This window comes from Strongylocentrotus purpuratus, unplaced genomic scaffold, assembly GCF_000002235.5.
Source record: "Strongylocentrotus purpuratus isolate Spur 01 unplaced genomic scaffold, Spur_5.0 spur5_contig_847, whole genome shotgun sequence".
Taxonomy (NCBI): domain Eukaryota; kingdom Metazoa; phylum Echinodermata; class Echinoidea; order Camarodonta; family Strongylocentrotidae; genus Strongylocentrotus; species Strongylocentrotus purpuratus.
In genome coordinates this window covers 454,994-472,703 of record NW_022145554.1, presented here as the reverse complement: position 1 = coordinate 472,703, position 17,710 = coordinate 454,994, and the positions used below count along the sequence as shown (strand labels likewise).

The 17,710-nt window shown below is 38.6% G+C and overlaps 1 protein-coding gene and 1 long non-coding RNA gene across 3 annotated transcripts; both read left to right on the top strand.

The window, feature by feature from the left end:
* The first annotated feature begins 507 nt into the window (after positions 1–507).
* Positions 508–13,367, top strand: LOC115927100 (protein MOTHER of FT and TFL1-like). The gene is made up of 4 exons (XM_030992576.1): positions 508–939; positions 2,090–2,188; positions 3,161–3,212; positions 12,534–13,367. The coding sequence occupies exons 1-4, from the start codon at positions 667–669 to the stop codon at positions 12,725–12,727; spliced, it is 618 nt and encodes a 205-aa protein (XP_030848436.1). The 5' UTR covers positions 508–666; the 3' UTR covers positions 12,728–13,367.
* LOC115927103 lies at positions 4,390–9,327 on the top strand. Of its 2 annotated transcripts, none has more exons than XR_004065408.1 (4): positions 4,390–4,832; positions 7,098–7,219; positions 7,867–7,981; positions 9,125–9,326. It is a non-coding gene; the product is annotated as an uncharacterized LOC115927103 (long non-coding RNA). The 2 variants fall into 2 exon arrangements; XR_004065411.1 differs by lacking the exon at positions 4,390–4,832 and adding an exon at positions 6,523–6,544 and having other exon boundaries at positions 9,125–9,327.
* Positions 13,368–17,710: the final 4,343 nt, after the last annotated feature.

Below are 17,710 nucleotides of genomic sequence, written 5' to 3'. Positions count from 1 at the left end.
CTTTTTTTTTTAACAAAGGTAGTGTTCTTGACAACCTGAAAGCTTGCCAGAGGCTTCCCGACATAGCACCGAGTAATATATGCAGACTGGATTCGAACTTAGTTTATTCATGAATAACAGGTTAATGGAATATCTCGTCACTGGGTCCCCTGGTAAGAAACATGGGCGTCAATCCTTACATAATACCTATTGTTCAGGGGGGGGGGATGAATGAATAGGTCACCCCCCCCCCCCCTGAACAATAGGTATCAATTACAGATCTACGCCCATGGTAAGAAACATCCATACATATCTTAGTAAACCGGTCTCAGTAGTCAGGAGTGAAATCCTGAAGAAAAAAAAACATTTGAGCATTTTCACCAGATTTTTCCGCATTTGAATAATAAAAATATGACATGTTCTGAATGTAAATTACGCGTCTAGCAATTTTGCATACTCCAGCGCGCGCCTTTTTTTCAGCAAAGTCGTACGCGTGTGTATAACGTGTACACATATTTATTGTAAACATTGTAATTGATAAAGAGCTAGCAAGCTAGAGACAAACATTCCAGACCACACTCCATATACCACTTCTCACCATAAAAGCCCTGCTGGCCTGGCGCCGGTATAAAATTGTGTGTTTAGAAGCCTCGATCTCATTATCTCGTCAACATACTAACTCAACTGATGACAATGTTGAAACAGCGATTTATCGGCAGTATTTCATTTCTCTTGCTCCTGGCTGTTGACATCAGTTTTGGGGGACAGGACATTAACTGTGATGCTGCCCCAAGGGACCTTACTGTGCAGTTCCGAGGCGCCAGCTGCGCATCACATAGACATGGATCGTGTGTGGGTGACCGGTCGTTCGGGCATGGACAGCCTCTCCCTATCGGACTCTTTGACCGCTCACAGTCCGGGGGCCAAGCGCCTGTCGTTGTATATGAAAATGCCGACCCGGTAAGAGTACAAGTAGTTTAATTCAATTCAAAACACAGTAGGCTTTTTAGATTTCTTTATTATATGTTGTTATACATGGTATGATGGGAGTATCGGGACAATTACCCCCTGGACAATCACACCCCGGAAAATGACCCCCTTCGGAAAACTATACCCCACCGCGGACTATACTCCCGGAAAATAACCATCCACGAGGACAATATTACCCCCTGAAAATTACCCCCGTGGACATCCCCCCCCCCCCCCCCCCCCGTCGAACATTACCGTCCCCGAGGACAATTACACCCCCTAAAAATTATACACTAGGACGATTACCCCTCTGTTCATTTAAGAGGAAGTCCACCCCGATAATAAAATAATAAAAGTATATTTTTCGGGAGAAATTGTCCTCGGGGGTAGGTGAGATGATTGTGCAAGGGGGTAATATTCCGGGGGATTATAGTCTCTGGGGGTTTAGTTTTCTAGGGGTATTTTCCGGGGGTGATTGTCCAGGGGGTAATCTTAGAACCATGATGGGGTATTGGGAGTAAGAGGGGTCAAAATAGTGCTAAAGTAAAGCATGATACAAGTCGCCCATGTAGCACACTTTATGGCCCGAATTCACAAAGCAAGGTTTGAGCTCAAACCTCCTTTTGTTTCGCCAAACCTCCTTTTGTTCTTTACAAACCAGGTTTGTAAAAAACGCGTAAAACGCGTCATAATTATGACGTACGAAAACCAAGGTTTGTCGACAAACCTCCTTTGTGAATTCGGGCCTATAAGTCTATAATAAGGGAGTAATTTACAGATAGCATACGGTACAAATGACCCCATCCACAGATCTTTTACACATGGAGAAGTTCTACTTGGAGCATCTCAAACTGCCAAAGTCCTAGATGTGCTTCATGAATACCTTTTGTTTGACCTCTTGAAAAGAATATTTCCACCTGCGTATCATAGAATGTACCGTTGGTGCATAAATGAATAATGTTACATAACTTTCATGAGCGAATATCCAGTATTCATCTCTGTGGGTTTTACCATTTTGGTACAAATGACCTTTATCTGCCCATGCGCAGATTGTATCTGTAAACTCCCTTATAAATTACAGATAGACAATACAAGACATGGGGAATCACATTGTAAAATGCTTCTTTGTTTTCACTGTTAGGATTCATTCTACTCAGTTCTAATGATAGACCCCGATGCCCCTAGCCCAAGCAAACCTACCGCAGCCCCATGGCTTCACTGGTTGGTAGTCAACATTAACGTGAGTGATCAAACAATTATTTTGTTTTTCTTCAATCAATCAATATTACTCTGAATGCGTACATGTATGAGTTTTATGTAGATCATTTGAGCGTGTTATGAGTTATTAATGTGTCGAGCTTCAAAATGTTATCCAGATTACGTTTGTGTCCAGTATAAGCCTATAACAGGATTCTCGTCCCGTTGATTTGCGAGCAAAAGGACTTCTTATAATCATCAAGTCTCAAATTCAATACGAATTCATGAACGTAAGAGCTGGCTAAGAGCAAACCAAACAAAAAAACCCACATAAACCTACAGCTGTTGAAGGGATCCCTATACAAGTCACGATTTGACATTTGTAAAAAAAATATGAGTGTGTATGCAGAATGATGAAGAGCCAACATTTAATTATGAATGTCAGGCCAGATGGTGCTGTTTTGCTTGAATGACATAGAATACCGTTATTTGATTTATATCCATCCCCCAGACTGTGTCATTTGCGATGGCGGCACCAGGAGGGGACATGTGTCTAGGGGGGTGTGACCCCCCCCCCCCCACCCCCGTCACCCACCCTATTCATGTAGCCATTTTGTAGATATTTCATATTGTGAGATGATGGTCTAACTTTGAGTGCTACTTTAAGGTGCACTCCTGATTTCTATTTCATTTCACATCCTAAAAATAACACGAACACAAAGACTTTCGAAATATCACCCCTCCCCCTAAAAAAAAAAAAAAAAGCGGCAACTTCAAGAGCCTTGCGCGTCATCTATGTTGAATGTGTGAACAGCGCAATGACGTATTATGTAATTCGGACATGGTTTCTATGGAATATATACAAAAAATAAGGATATTTTAATTTCCCTGGAGTTGATTTTTTCGAAAGTGTTTGTGACCGTGTGAAATATATATTTGTTTTTAAAGGATTATTTAAAAGTTTAAATGTGGCATTTATTTGCTACGTCTGTTTGTAATTGTTTGACACGTTCAGGGAGAGACTCTTCGCTCTGGTGGCCGTGGTGTTGGAGGTAAAACCGTGACAGGTAATATTATCAAATCATTGTTATCACGTGATGCATTCGAGATATTGTGGGTTCCTCTTTTTTCAGAAGGTTCCTTATTCCGAGTATTGAATACTGAATAGCGTTCATAATTCTGAATATTTGATGCAATACTCAGTAGGTTCGTTATGACAAATTTAATACCGTCCGAAAATGAAAAAGGGTCCATCATTCCGAAAATGAAATCGGGCTAATAATTTCGAAAATGAAATCGGGTTTGTAATTCCGAAAATGAAGGAGGGTTCGCTGGTCCAAATTAAGGTTCGTAATTCAGAAAACAATACAGGGTCCTATTTCATTTTCGGAATTATGAACCCTATTCCATTTTCGGATAATGAACCTTCGGAATTATTTTAGGAACCTTCTGAAACAAACCCACGAAATAGCGATATGTAGCCGATATACAGTGTGTCCCGAAAAAAACTATACACTTTTGAAATGGCTACCGAATAACAAATATATGATTCTAGGGGGAAAAGTTATATATGTATGGAAAACTCATAAACTCAACTTTCATATGACACCAAAAGTTGCGAAAATAATTCATGCTCGGGTGAGCACTGCTCACTTTTGTAAAGGGTATGAAAATTAGGTTGCGCAGGAATTAGCCTTCCAATTTGTGAAAGGTAAATCTTTTGGAGCTTACAACATTGAGGGTGATATGATACATTCATGATTTGATGAGTGATCGATTTCATGGTTTATTAAACTTTTATGCATGGAACAGGAATTTTATCTTTTATTGTAGCATTGTAACTTTCCCTGGTAGACTCAGTGGTGTGTTCATGAGAGTCAGGATGGGGGGATGGTACATGTTGTAATTTCCATGTTACAAACTGTTATTTTTTACATTTGTGACTTTGAATAAAAATTTTCACCCCACATTTCAGTTACCATTTACCTGAAGAATAAGTAGCCGACATCTTGGACATTCCTTTTTTCAACAAACCGTATTTGAATATTCAATTTACATTATCCCACCCTGGGTATTGAGTAAATCAATGAGATTTTCAACTAATCTTAAAATAATTGAAATGTGGGGTGAAGGTTTTTATTCAAAGTCACAGATGTAAGAGAATAACAGTTTGTAACATGGAAATTACAACATGTACCATCACCCCATCCTGACTCCCATGAACACACCACTGAGTCTACCAGGGAAGTTACAGTGCTACAATAAAACAAATCCTGTTCACTCATGCATAAAATGTTAATCCCATAAACCAAACATTTCACTCGGCAAACCCAAACTCATCACAATTGATCATAACTTGGTCATATCGTCACCGTTTTCACGAAGTGGCCTCAGTGGCCAAAATCGTTGAAATTTTTAATTTCGAGTTTTGACCGTTTTTGAGCAATGTATATAAATGTCTACAACTTCAGTAATTTTCAAAGTCTAATCTTGCTTAATTACGTCATACGTGACGTCACGAAACGTATCACAAGCGGTACAACTGGCAAACACCGTTTTCACGAAGTGGCCTGTTACGCGCAAATGTAGTCTGCTATTGATAATCGTACACGAACCGGCTCCGCGAAGCCTTTGTCACAGATGCCGGTGCTTCTGGCGGAATTGTTAGAGGAATCTGACAGCCCTAGGTAATTATTTTCACTTATTTTAAAACAATGTTATGCATCGTTCAATAATATCGTCTGTAGCAGTATAAACAAACTCATATTCTAAACGGATATCAAGTTACGAAATGGCGAGATAGGTCATTACAGTCCCACGCACTGTTTTCTGCGTGAGTTGTATTGTCGGTCTACTAGTATGCAGATCTAGTACTACTCGCCTACTACTACTAGTACTATCAACAGAGTGCTACTAAGTATTAAGTAACACAGTATCTTAGATAAGCTTGAACATGTATAAGTGCAGGAGCAGTTACATGCAATAACAACAATGTCACGAGTCACAAGGCGAATTCGCTGAAGAGTGAAGCCCAGGCCAGGGCGCGCAATTTTTTTTTACACGCTCGCCTGGCCATTTCTAATATGATAAACACCATTGAAACGACTAATATTAGTCTAGCAGCCTACATGCGAGGAGCATGATGATAAACATGTACATCGTGCATGACAATCATCAGATAAAGACATAGCTGGCCCTTTTAAATGAGACGGCCATCTCAGCCATTGGGCGATGGAATTCAAAAACTTAATCTATTTTAATTTAATTTAGGAACTTTACATTAATCTTGATCTAAGCTTGAGACACGAACGACCGAACGTTCAGCTAGAGAGCAATCAAGTTAAACTGCGGTAGGCCTAGTGCATGCCTAGATCTATATGTAGGCTTTACATCCAGCGCACTTTTACTAGTATCACGGCGAAACTGGCCAGACTAGCGTGTAAAAAAAATATTCGCGGCCAGGGCAGGGGAGATATCATTAATAATAATTTTACATTAACTATGTTAACTGATTAAGCAGTACCAGCCCAAGCCTCCAAGGCAAGGCCCAATTAGCCAAGGGCACATTTTGGTTAAAATTCAATGTCAATGTTGATATGACAATGCCAAATCATAAAATGGCAATTGCGACGTAGGAGTTGAGTCTAGATCTACTACGTTAGTACTTACGTACTCCTAGTACTAGATTTAAATGTTACATGACCCCCTGGTAAGCTCTTTCCATGTTCATGTTATAAATACGAGACTGAGACTTGAATAGTAAAGCCAGGTATGCTTGAATGAATAAACAATTTTGTGCTTGCTAATAATTTAAAGGGAAATCCAACCATGAGAATTGAGATGAAGTGGCTTAATTTCAGCAAATGCAGAAAAATGAAGCAAATACATTTCATGTTTCTTCCCGGTTTTACCAGTAGAATAGCCGGCTGAGAGGACCATCACTAGCACTCCCAGTGGCTGATGTCTAAGTAGGAGTTTGACGTGGAGAGCTTTAAAGATGAAGTTGAGTTCTGGTCATGCGATTGCATTGTGAAAGAAACGGTGTGGAACCGACCAGAAAAGGTTGCTAATCTAGCATATAAGAATTTGTGTGTATCGCAGGGTTTTGGAATCATCGAGATGATAAGAAATTTGGCCAGGTCTTGGTGGAGTTACAAACACTGTATACAGAAAGATGTGTATGGGACTACACGAAAACGTGGCGTAAAAAAGCCGGCCCCCGATTTTTACGATGTTACATGCATATTTAGAATATGAAGGCATTTGAAGAGCCACTCTTTTCAGGGAACATGTCTTATCTGATGTTCTTCCACACTTGCATAATAAGAATGAGTAACGCTCACAAATTATTTTTCACCTCTTCCCAGAACTCAACCTTCTCTTTAAGCATGTTGTTGAGGTACTAATGGATGGGGGGGGGGGGGGGGGGTCAACCTAGCATAGGCTGGAGCGGCTTCTTATACACTCGGCTTTATGCTCATAAACGCATGCCTGCTCTTAATTAAGACAAAGATAAAGCTGATGGTATGGGAAGACGTCCACTACAAATTCCTCCCTCTTTATTGTGCATGATAATTTCATTTTGCCATCAAAGTTGTGGTTGAGCTACTTAAGGTGTACCTTTTGCCTTGGACTTGGAGGATGACAGGCTTTTTGTTTTGTTGGGGGGGGGGGGGGTTTGCTTATAATAATAGTACTACCGTAGTTGCTTCTGGTATAGCGCACATGTCCGTCACGTTGTGAGGGGGGGGGGGGGGGGGGAGTTAGCACTAATTTGGGTTGTTTCATCCCATGTTTGCAAGACTGAGACTTAATTATGTAAGGTCTTCTTAATTGCTTTAGATAATGATGTGCTTGCTAATAAGTTAAAGGGATATTCAACCGTGAGATGAAGTGGCTTGTTTGAACAAATGCAGAAAAATTAAACAAATACTTTTCATATTTTTTCATAGTTTACCAGTAGAATAGACAGCTGGGATACGCAAGAGATGAGGGACCACTAGCACCCCCAGTGGTTGATGTCCATGTAGGAGTTTGTGCAGCTGATGTGGAGAGCTTTTAGCAAATTGACAAGGTATGTGTGGTAAGGAAATTAGCTCCAAAAGAAAAGTTATAGATTGGGAGTTGGGCTGGCGAGGGGGAGGGGTCAATCTTTAGCAAACAAATGAACTATTTTCATTTACATAACAATGATCCATGGACAAAACTATGCTGGGAAGTAATTTTCTAATGTGCGCAAAGTGGTGGGGGTGCTAGGAGGGCCCTCCAAAGATGACGGGTTCCCAAACACTCAATTTTTTTTCATAAACGCATGACTGATCTTGCTTTGAAAGGTTTTAGGCAGTTGATGGTATTGTAAGGCATCAAATACAAGTTCCTCGCTCTTTAATGTGCGTGACAGACATTCATTTTGCCAACATGTCATGTTTGAGCTACTTATGGTGTATCAACTTATAAGATGACAGGCTTCATCTTATATTTTGTATTTTTCTTATTGTCTTTTTTTCATAGGGGGAAGGGAATGAAGAAGGAGAGTTACACTAATTTGTGTTGTTTCATCACAGAAAAAATAAAATAATATGCATTAACCTGATGCCTGTAATTTTTTGAAGAGATGCGATTTTAAAATCATATCATCCCAGTATAGCTTCCTGTACGAGCTGTGTTGGGGGTTTTCTACATCCATCATGAGTTATCAAATATATTCTCCTTTTAACCCAGCATCTTCACCCTCTGCCCTTGAACTGATTGCTTTTCCAATACCACGGTTTGGAGGTCAGACCAAACAACTGACAGACCGACCGACTGAATAGCTAAGTCCCCTCAGTCATCAAAGGTAAGTTTTAACCTAATTTGTTACATTTTATATTGTTTATATATGAAATATTTTTATAATTTTGACTGGCTTTAATGGGAATATGAAACTATATTGCCCAAATATAATCATATTGGCCGGGTCAAAGACGAGGGCAATATGGTTATGTTGAGGGCAATATTGTCTCATATCAACCAAAATGTGAGCCAGTCAATGTTATTATTATCAATTATCCTCTTCTTATATTTCAAGTATCACTTATACATGTATCATGTACAAGTACCCAGATGTGAAACGCATGGTAATATGCTCTTATATTACCCACTGCTACATCATGCGTGTCTTTATGCGATAATTGCACCATAAATAATAATGAATGATATTATACGCTTGACTAACTTTGAATATTGATCCTTATTGAGTGGTCTTTCTGAAAGTTGATATAATAAAGTTTCTTTCAATCTGGCAGACAAGTACATGCAAGTGCATTCATTGTTACTTACTGGGTTTATAACATTCATCACAAATTTGCTGATAACCTGCAGATTTTATATCTTCTTTAGATATGAACATATTAATTCAATGATTGACAACAAACCCAGTAATACATATGGAACCCTATCATATCATCTTCAGTGGTTGATAAATACTGTATAGATGTCCGCTACATTTTTTATTGAAATGGAATACAATAGTACCATACAGACCATGGAGTATGCTGTCACAATTTTTTAAACAATATACCAATCCTCCCAACCTAAAAGTGTTGAACACAGGAAAGCCATTCATATTTTTAAATAGGAGTTATACCACTCTGATTTCCTACCAGGAATTTAGTGCCACAATGTCACAAATTGCATTCTAAGTGAATAAATGGTGCAACAGTATTTATAAAACAATTGCAAATCTGCTTTTCTACTCGGTGCATGCTTCGCTTTTTTTCTGTTAAAAGTAGACCTTAAATTCATATTCTGATTTTCATTTATAGTTACTGTATATTTCAAAATATCAATTTAGGACAGAGTAAAACCACTTTTTATTTAATACCCGTTTCTAGGTTTCATTCCTGTTTTATGAAATAAAATTACTATGTCCACTCTACTTATCATTGAACAGAGTTATTGATAACTTGATTGTAACAATCTTTTGTCAATTACCTCTTAGGATGGACAAAAATACAGAAGTTATTGTTAGGTGGGATCGTGATGGAGAGATCAATTGTGGCAAGAAACGAGATCTTCGATATAACGGAAGGCTTAGGGTGGGTTCAAGAGTCACTATGAGCTTGATGGATGTGGACTGGACGGGGACTGCAACGCTGACAGGAGACTCTGACTCCGAATGTGCCTCCATTTATAGGTTTTGTGGTCTAGTGGATAAGTCGTTGGACTGTGGATCACACGATCCATGGTTCAAGTCCCGCCACAGCAGTAATGTCTTTTGGCAAGATATTAATCTACATTTGCCACTCTGCTGTGAGCACCGAAAGCGGCTGCCTAGCAGAGCCAGGGTAATAGTTGGAGCGCCTTGAGCATATTGTTATTATTATTTTGACAGTGACAACCTCCCTCCTTCCTCACTAAGAACAGCACAGACTAAGGTCATCCATCATATGAAAGTTGCATGTAAGAAGTTTTAATCTCATAAACTTACAGTGTTAATCCCATAAACTTACAGTGTTGTATGTTTCTAGAAGGATTTGGCATGTAGGACTAATATTAATTGCTAATAGTTTATATTTCAAAGGGCAATCCAACCTTTGTAACAAGTTGATTTATGTTAAAGCAGAAAGAAATGAGTGTAATAGACTGGTGAAAGTTTGAAAGAAATCAGACATAGAATGAGAAATAATGTTTGAAAAGTTAGATTACAACATCTATGTAAATCTCAGATCTGCAATTTTATGAGGCAACAGGGACGTATGCAGCTGACAACTGTGTATGTCATACACAAAAAATATAAATAATTAATGATTTTTCTTTTAAGCTCCTCTTCCATTGTGGCAGTACTCAAACTATATTGTAACCCTCCCTCCCCCTAATCAGTGGCCTTGTGAATTTGCATTTCAGAATTGTCCAAGAACACCGGTACCCCCTTCTTTATAGAGCTACCATGTTGTATTTTTTGCCATGAGTGTGGGCTACAGTTAAATAAGTTGCAATTTTGATATTCAAACATGATTCATTACACCGGAGTGTTGGCTCAGTCAGTAGAGCGTCCGCCTCACAACTGGGAGGTCGTGGGTTCGAATCCCGGCCGCGTCATACCAAAAGACGTTAAAAGATGGGAGTTGTTGCTACCTTGTTTGGTGTTCAACAATAAGGGATAGAGCAACGTCGATCTGGCGCTGCTCAGTGGCTGCCGGGCTCACGATCAATTGGGCAAAAAGAATTTCTGTTTCGGTTTAATAAAATTTTGAGTGAACTATTAGGCTATTATTATTATTATTATTATTATTATTATTATTATGATTTATCAATTTTTAATGATTGTACATGTAATTGTGAAATGAACTGTACAAAAACGATTCCAGTTACTGTATATTGCAAAGAAATAAATGCAGTCATAATCAAGACAAAAGTATTAATCTTAAGATTTGATTGCTTTGTGCTATTCAACGTTTATTCTTATTTAGTTAGATTTGTTTATAGGAGAAATGTGTCTGAGAGAGTAATGTACTATGTGACAACAAATTGGGGTAATAAACGACAAAAAGAGAGATAAAGAGAGAGAAAGAAAGAGAAGGAGGGGGATGTTCTTGTTTGCATGAGAGAGCTAGAGAGGAGAGAGATAGAGAGAGAGAGAAAGAAAGAATTGAGAAGAAGTTGTACATAGTGCTTGGTGTGCCCCCCCCCCCCAAACAAACAAAAAGTATACAAATATGCTATTGATCATTGACAAAAATATTCAATTAAACTTAAATCACATATGAAGCAGGACAGTATATACAATTTCCATAACAGGCATTCAGAGTCACTAACAAATTATTGCATTTCCTGCATTATGTGAAGGATTCAAGATGAATTTCTGGATGGGGCAGAGTGATGCGAGTCTAACATTGAATATAGTGCTGTGATTTCGAGGAAACAGAATCAGCTAGGTATGACAAATATATTTTTATGGGTGGGGGGGGGGGGGGGTACGCAAATGGGCATTGCTTTGCACAGCGCGCACGTCAACTGGGACGGTTCGTAGAAACGAAATTTCACATAACCAACAGGGGAAACGGGGCCGCGTAAGCTGCGGGGCCACTACGTGAAGACGAGCCTAAGCGTGGATGTCAAGTTTTTCGTTTTCACGAACCGTCCTCTGACTGTCCTCTGTGATTGAGGTCTAATTATTGTTTAAATAAACATTATTTCCACGTAAAACTTATATCATTTCATTCTGTAGATAGTGTACTATCAAGATATCCAAAAAAATGAATACCATCACATACTTTTTCCCCGTGAAAACAGCGATTGTAAAAAAGTGAAACTTTAAACGCGTTTATCTCAAAATTTGTTTCTGTACGCTAAAACGCTCTTGGGACACTTCGTGAAAACGGCGACGATATCATCCTCGATTCCGTAAGCTCCAAAGGATTTACCTCTCACAAATTGGAAGGCTAATTCCTGCGCAACCTAATTTTCATACCCTTTACAAAAGTGAGCAGTGCTCACCCAAGCATGAATTATTTTCGCAACTTTTGGTGTCATATGAAAGTTGAGTATATGAGCTTTCCATACATATATAATTTTTCCCCTAGAATCATATATTTTTTTATTCGGCAGCCATTTCAAAAGTGTATATTTTTTTCGGGACACACTGTAGAGGTATTGTGGTCTAGTGGAAAAGTGTCTGGACTGTGAACCGCCAGGTATGCGGTTCAACTCTCTGCCGCAGACTCTCGAAGATTCTTTTTAAAATATCTTTTTTCTTTGAACTGCACGTCCCCATGTTATACTATCTTTGATAATAATCCTAAATGACAAGTTTGTTTGTTAACGACTTTTGTAATTTTAATGTATACCGGAAATATTAAGAGACGCACGCTCAGGACATATTTATTACGTAATTTGCTTCGGACTTTTGAATAGCATCCCGTTGCACATAGGGCGCCATTTTGCTGACGTATAGGACTGCGTCAGCGAGTGGGGCTTTCTTTGACATGCCATGATGGATTATCGCGCGTACACAAAGTGAGTGCAAAATGACGCATTTTAGACAACTATAGGTAATAACGCAAGTGAATCGACGCCTCTTGTGCAAAGGAGACAGTTCATAAAAATGCTTAATTGGGATTGGACTTTGGTTTGCATCTTTCATTTTCAATCGCCTTTTGCACGGCGCGTCAAAGACCGCGGCAGTCGAAGACGCAACCCTGCGTCATGCAATCGGCGCATAGTGTGCAACGAGCATTAGAAATGCATGTCGACGCGTATCCCAGAGACACACCGTGTACTTAATGAAGACTTGACCTTTGATCCGCCATTTATTATTACCTCATCAAACTTTTCTGGATATAGATTTTGAACGAATGATTACATTTTAAAAATACATTCATGTTGATCTTTTCTTTCTTCTCCGTCAGAGTACGCTCCTCCTACTCCACCATCCGGTATCCACAGATACATATTCCTCCTCTTCCGTCAGTCTGGCTCCATAAGTAACGTGCCGGTGCCCTCTAGCCGTGCCAATTTCGACGTAGGTGCGTTCAAGACGTATTATGATCTGGAATGTGTTGCGACGACTTCTTTCAGAACGGGCAAAGAGATCACGGAATAGAATAAAGTTGTGTTGCATTGTATGATAATGTTGCCATCAGTGTGTAGGTTTAAGCCGCCTCAGCTACATATTTATCTCAAATGTATGTTCAACGTCTTCCGAAATACGACGTTTAGTTAGGCTCTGAGAAGGATACCAACATTCTGTTTCAAGTACTAATTTAAATAAGGAGTTGCAGACGAGAAGCCATTTTGCTCACTGATCACTTAGGACTGCGAGGGACTGGAGGGAAAAAGATTCCTGCAAAATATATCCATCCTTTCTGAAAACATTTTACAGACTGGAACTCTTTATCACCATCCAAGATCCATCCGACGTACATGTGCAACAGCATTTTTCTCCATAGCATTATCTTATTATTTCATGCGCATACCCATGCAGTCCGACTCTTTTTATTCCACCAGGGCCCTGTTTCATAAAACTTGTTATCAATATCAATAAACCAGTTTACAGTTGTGTGCGCCATTTTAAACAAAGCCAATGACCTAGAGGTCATGTATTTATGCGTAAATTAGGATTGCGCCCATGCAAATTTCGATAATATCACTGCCCTACGCGCGGCGTTGTGCGCGCACATCATCATTTGCATGGGCGCAATCTTAATTTACGCATAAATACCAGAGGTCAGAGGTTATTGGCCCCGTTCCGGGCCCAATGACCCGAGGTCAACTGTCTGCGCATGCGCACTGATACAACTGTAAACTGGTGTATTATAAATTTAACTACATTTATGGAGAGAAATGGAGAGGTCCACTGAAAAGCAGAGGACCCCTCGATAATACACTGTCGCTCATAAAGGTGGAATATTTTTTTTATTCCAATTTATAGAATAATTTTAAAAAATAATTTAAAAATAATAGATCTAGATAATAGTGTACATTCTCAGATTTTATTGAATAATAATTTGCCAATGTGTGTTTTGCATGACTGCTAAACCATGTGTATGCTACTATGCTTATCAACTAGGGGACCTATGCCCTTAAGTCATGAATGACAGTAATGAGGATTAATGCCCCACAAAAGGGCACTAATATAGCACATCGACACGGTTTTGATCCTGGGGCCTCACAGTTACGAAGCCATTGCTTTGTCACTGAACCATGACTGTACGCAGCGGGGGCTAGGGTAGGGGGCAGTTTCCATAAATTTAAAAAAACACAGAAAATGCAATAAATTTTCAATAATTTATTGCATTTCACCCCGGTGCCTAACATAAAAAAAAAATTCTGTGTGCCCATGCCTTTAGCCATAAGGCATGGCCGTCCAGAGGATTTTTTGTATGTTGGGGACCGGGGTAAAATGCAATAAATTATTGAAAATTTATTGCATTTTCTGTTTTTGTTTTAATCTATGGAAACTGCCCCCTACCCTAGCCCCCGCTGCGTACAGTCATGGTTTAGTGACAAAACAATGGCCTCGTAACTGTGAGGCCCCAGGATCAAACCTGTGTCGATGTGCTATATTAGTGCCCTTGCGTGGGGCATTAATCCTCATTACCGTCATTTATGACTTGAGAGCGTAGGTCCCCTAGTTAATAAGCATAGTAGCATACACATGCTTCAGCAGTTCCGCAAAACACACATTGGCAAGTTATTATTCAATAAAATCTGAGAATGTATACTATTATCTATATCTATTATTTTTAAATAATTTTTAAAATAATTCCATAAATTGGGGTAAAACTAAAATATTCCACCTTTATGAGCGACAGTGTAGTAATGGCACGAGAAAAGAGGAACTGAATAGAATCGGAGCTTGTAGAAGGGGTTTCGGAAACGAAGCTACCTTTTAGACAGAACACAATATATATATCTGCAGTAAATAACTTCCAGACATCAATTACAATTATTTGCTTTGGTTTATAACAATGTTAACATTTAACCTGTCAGAAATACCACAATACACTGGGGATTTTGTGAAGTAATAAAACTATTAGCATGAATTATTGTGTTTGACTTTTTCTTTGTCATTATTGAAGTCGATATTTGTTGTTTTCGTTGCTGGTTTTGTTGTAGATTATCCCTGTTTTCAGAAGGGTGGGTGGGGATGGTTTTCTCTCACCAGTGCAACTATTTCAATACCTTACAGAAGTATTGGTTTTAAGAATTCTTTTTTTTTAACTTATCTGTGAATTTTATGTGAATTTTGTCCAACATGATTAGGGTTGCTATGCATTATTATTGGTTTATCTCAACATTAGCGTACAATGTTGTTATCCCTGTCCTAATGACGTTTAATATGCCTATACAATCAGGTAGGATTTCTTATATGACAAAATACTTCAGCGGGCGGTAAAAATAAAAAAAATAATGCTACACCAATCTAAACTCTTAAATATTAATAAAGAATCATTCCAAAAGATAAACAAACATGTACATTTCATATTTTTATCCATATCGGTGATATTGTGTTTTTGTTTTGATTATTAAAAAAAACATTTTAAAATTGATATTCCCTTCTTCCTAGAACAAGATGTAAAAACAAAACTGCAACATCAGGTTAGATTTAATTCTTGCTCTTTTTGTTTTAATTCCAAAATGCGATAGAGCAACTATTCCAAAACTATTTAATTGGTACAACATTATGATCAACGTGCGTTGATTTTAGTATTACACTGATATTGCTTTTTGATTTGCGCCCTCAAGGTAGAAAAGCTATCATAATGTTGTCTCGTACTTGATATGCTTCATTGAATATGGTACACCATGATGCAAAGAGCTCTTCCATTTCTCCTATATATACGGTGTTTTATAAGTAGTTTTTTTTAAATAATTATGTCTTATCTTTTCATCAAAATAAAAACTCTTGATGTAGTTAGGAATACGAGAGAGTCGGTAGTAGGGCAATGGATTATAAACTGAGAATGCTTTGTTTATTGTCTCATTTTCTCTTGAAATGGTTTTGATATCACGTGCTTTATTTCAAACTTTGTTTAATCTATATTTCAAACTCTCTCTCTTTCTCTCTCGCACTCTCTCTCTCTCTCTCTCTCTGGATTCTTTTTCTTGTTATAATGATCGTCAAAACCTGTTTTTTGTGGCACAAGTTGTTACACAAATATCGACACTTTTGATGATTCATATAATTTAAAACCTCAAATCGCATCGTATTGGGGTATGCAGTTGTAAAAATGTAGACTCTTAAATTTTCTACAAAGGTACATGCATAATTCTGATTATGAACGTTCTCATACGACATACTCTCGTAGTCACCACCACCATACGTAATTTTCCTAAATATACTCCTTAATCATATTATTTTAAAACAAAACATCTGCCACACGGATGTCTGGCAATTCATGGTAATAAATCTACCCGAACAGATATGGAAACAAAATAATCTCAGACAGTGATGACGTCTGGATGACAGGAAATTACAAAGATGATAGGGATAGGCTTCTTCCAAGGTTGCATGATGGGATGTCATGACGTCAAAGATGCATAATCATAGTATTACCGACGCCTTTCCCCATCATAATACAGAAGGATACAGCCTTTAGATTGTATACATTCGTGGAATATGACAACATTGAAAAGGGAAACGAGGAGCGCAATTCCTGGCTCCATTCCTAAAACCTCTTCCTTCTTCTCCACCTTCAAATTAAAATGAAGAGGAACGGGAGCGAAACTCCTTCCTTGACGCATGCAACTCTTTATGAAATTATTAAATTATTTAAACCTGATTTACATTTAATTGTATCAAACGAGCTGATTCGCCATTCGGGTCGTTACTTTAATATAGATTTTTCTCTTTCTTTTAATGAAAGAGAACATGAATTGTAAGTATATATGAAACTTATAGCTTATCATTTAGACTTTAACCAAGTGGGAAGTTTAGATAAGGATACATTAGAACTGTACTTTCTTCATGATCATTAATTTTTGTATCATTTTCATATTGAACCAGGAAACGGATAACTTGAACACAGATATTAATGTTTAAACACTCATAAAAAAAGAGCCACGATTTATGACTGTAAAATTGTAATAAATCGTGGTTATGATGTTGCCTTAGAACGAATACTTTTACTCCGAATTAGGACGGTGTTATGCAGTGGCGTAGTGGGGATAGGGCATCAGCATTGGGAGGGGGTGGCGTTCTTGTAAAAGATCAATGTGTGATGCACTTGAAATTAACAAGGCGAATGATAAGGGGGCGGGATATCAGGGAGTTGTATCATCTTCTTTTTACCTTCCTTGTCCGCTCTTTCCTTTCTTTTTCTCTCTTTGTACTATCTTTTTTGTTCCCGCCATTCGATAGAACGGAGAGGGGGGGGGGGGTGCATGCTCCCTCACGTCATCGAACGCTTCTTGGCCATTGCATGCTTTGCACTCATGACGTGCGGTGAATGTGGATGGTGCTAATGACAAAATATCACTTGATTAATTGAGGCAGGGGCGTTGCAGATAATTCTTGCTCTCGCATTGTGCATCCGGGTCAACCTCCCCTTGCCATGCTTGTGTTGTTAAATTCGGAGAAGTATAATTCAAACGGGAAGGAAGGCTACATGTACCTTTTCATTATTTATTTGTATTGTTTTGTTCTTCATAGGCGGATCCAGGGGGCCAAAACGGCCGCGGAACCCTTTTCTACTTGAAAAAAAAATAATTCGGAAATAGGGGAAGCATAAGGGACGGGGAAATTACCTTGACGTACTGTTGAATAAATATATATTTTTATTCACAGGCGGATCCAGGGGGCCAACACAACGTGGAACCCTTTTATACTTCTAAACAAATAATGGGGAAATAAGGGCAAAATGAGTGAAAGGGAAATTACCGCGACTTAATGTTGAAAAAAATTTCATTTTTTATTCATAGGCGGATCAAGGGGGACAAAACGGCCGAGGAACCCTTTTATACTTGTAAACAAAAAATTGGGAAATAAGGGCAGAATAAGTGAAAGGGAAATTACCGCGACTTAATGTTGAAATTAATTCTATTTTTTATTCATAGGCGGATCAAGGGGGCCAACACAACCGTG

Coding starts and splice junctions, on each gene's coding strand:
- LOC115927100 (XM_030992576.1), top strand. CDS start 667: ATGACAATGTTGAAACAGCGATTTATCGGCAGTATTTCATTTCTCTTG. Junction 940..2,089: donor TATATGAAAATGCCGACCCG/GTAAGAGTACAA, acceptor TTTCACTGTTAG/GATTCATTCTACTCAGTTCT. Junction 2,189..3,160: donor GGTTGGTAGTCAACATTAAC/GTGAGTGATCAA, acceptor TGACACGTTCAG/GGAGAGACTCTTCGCTCTGG.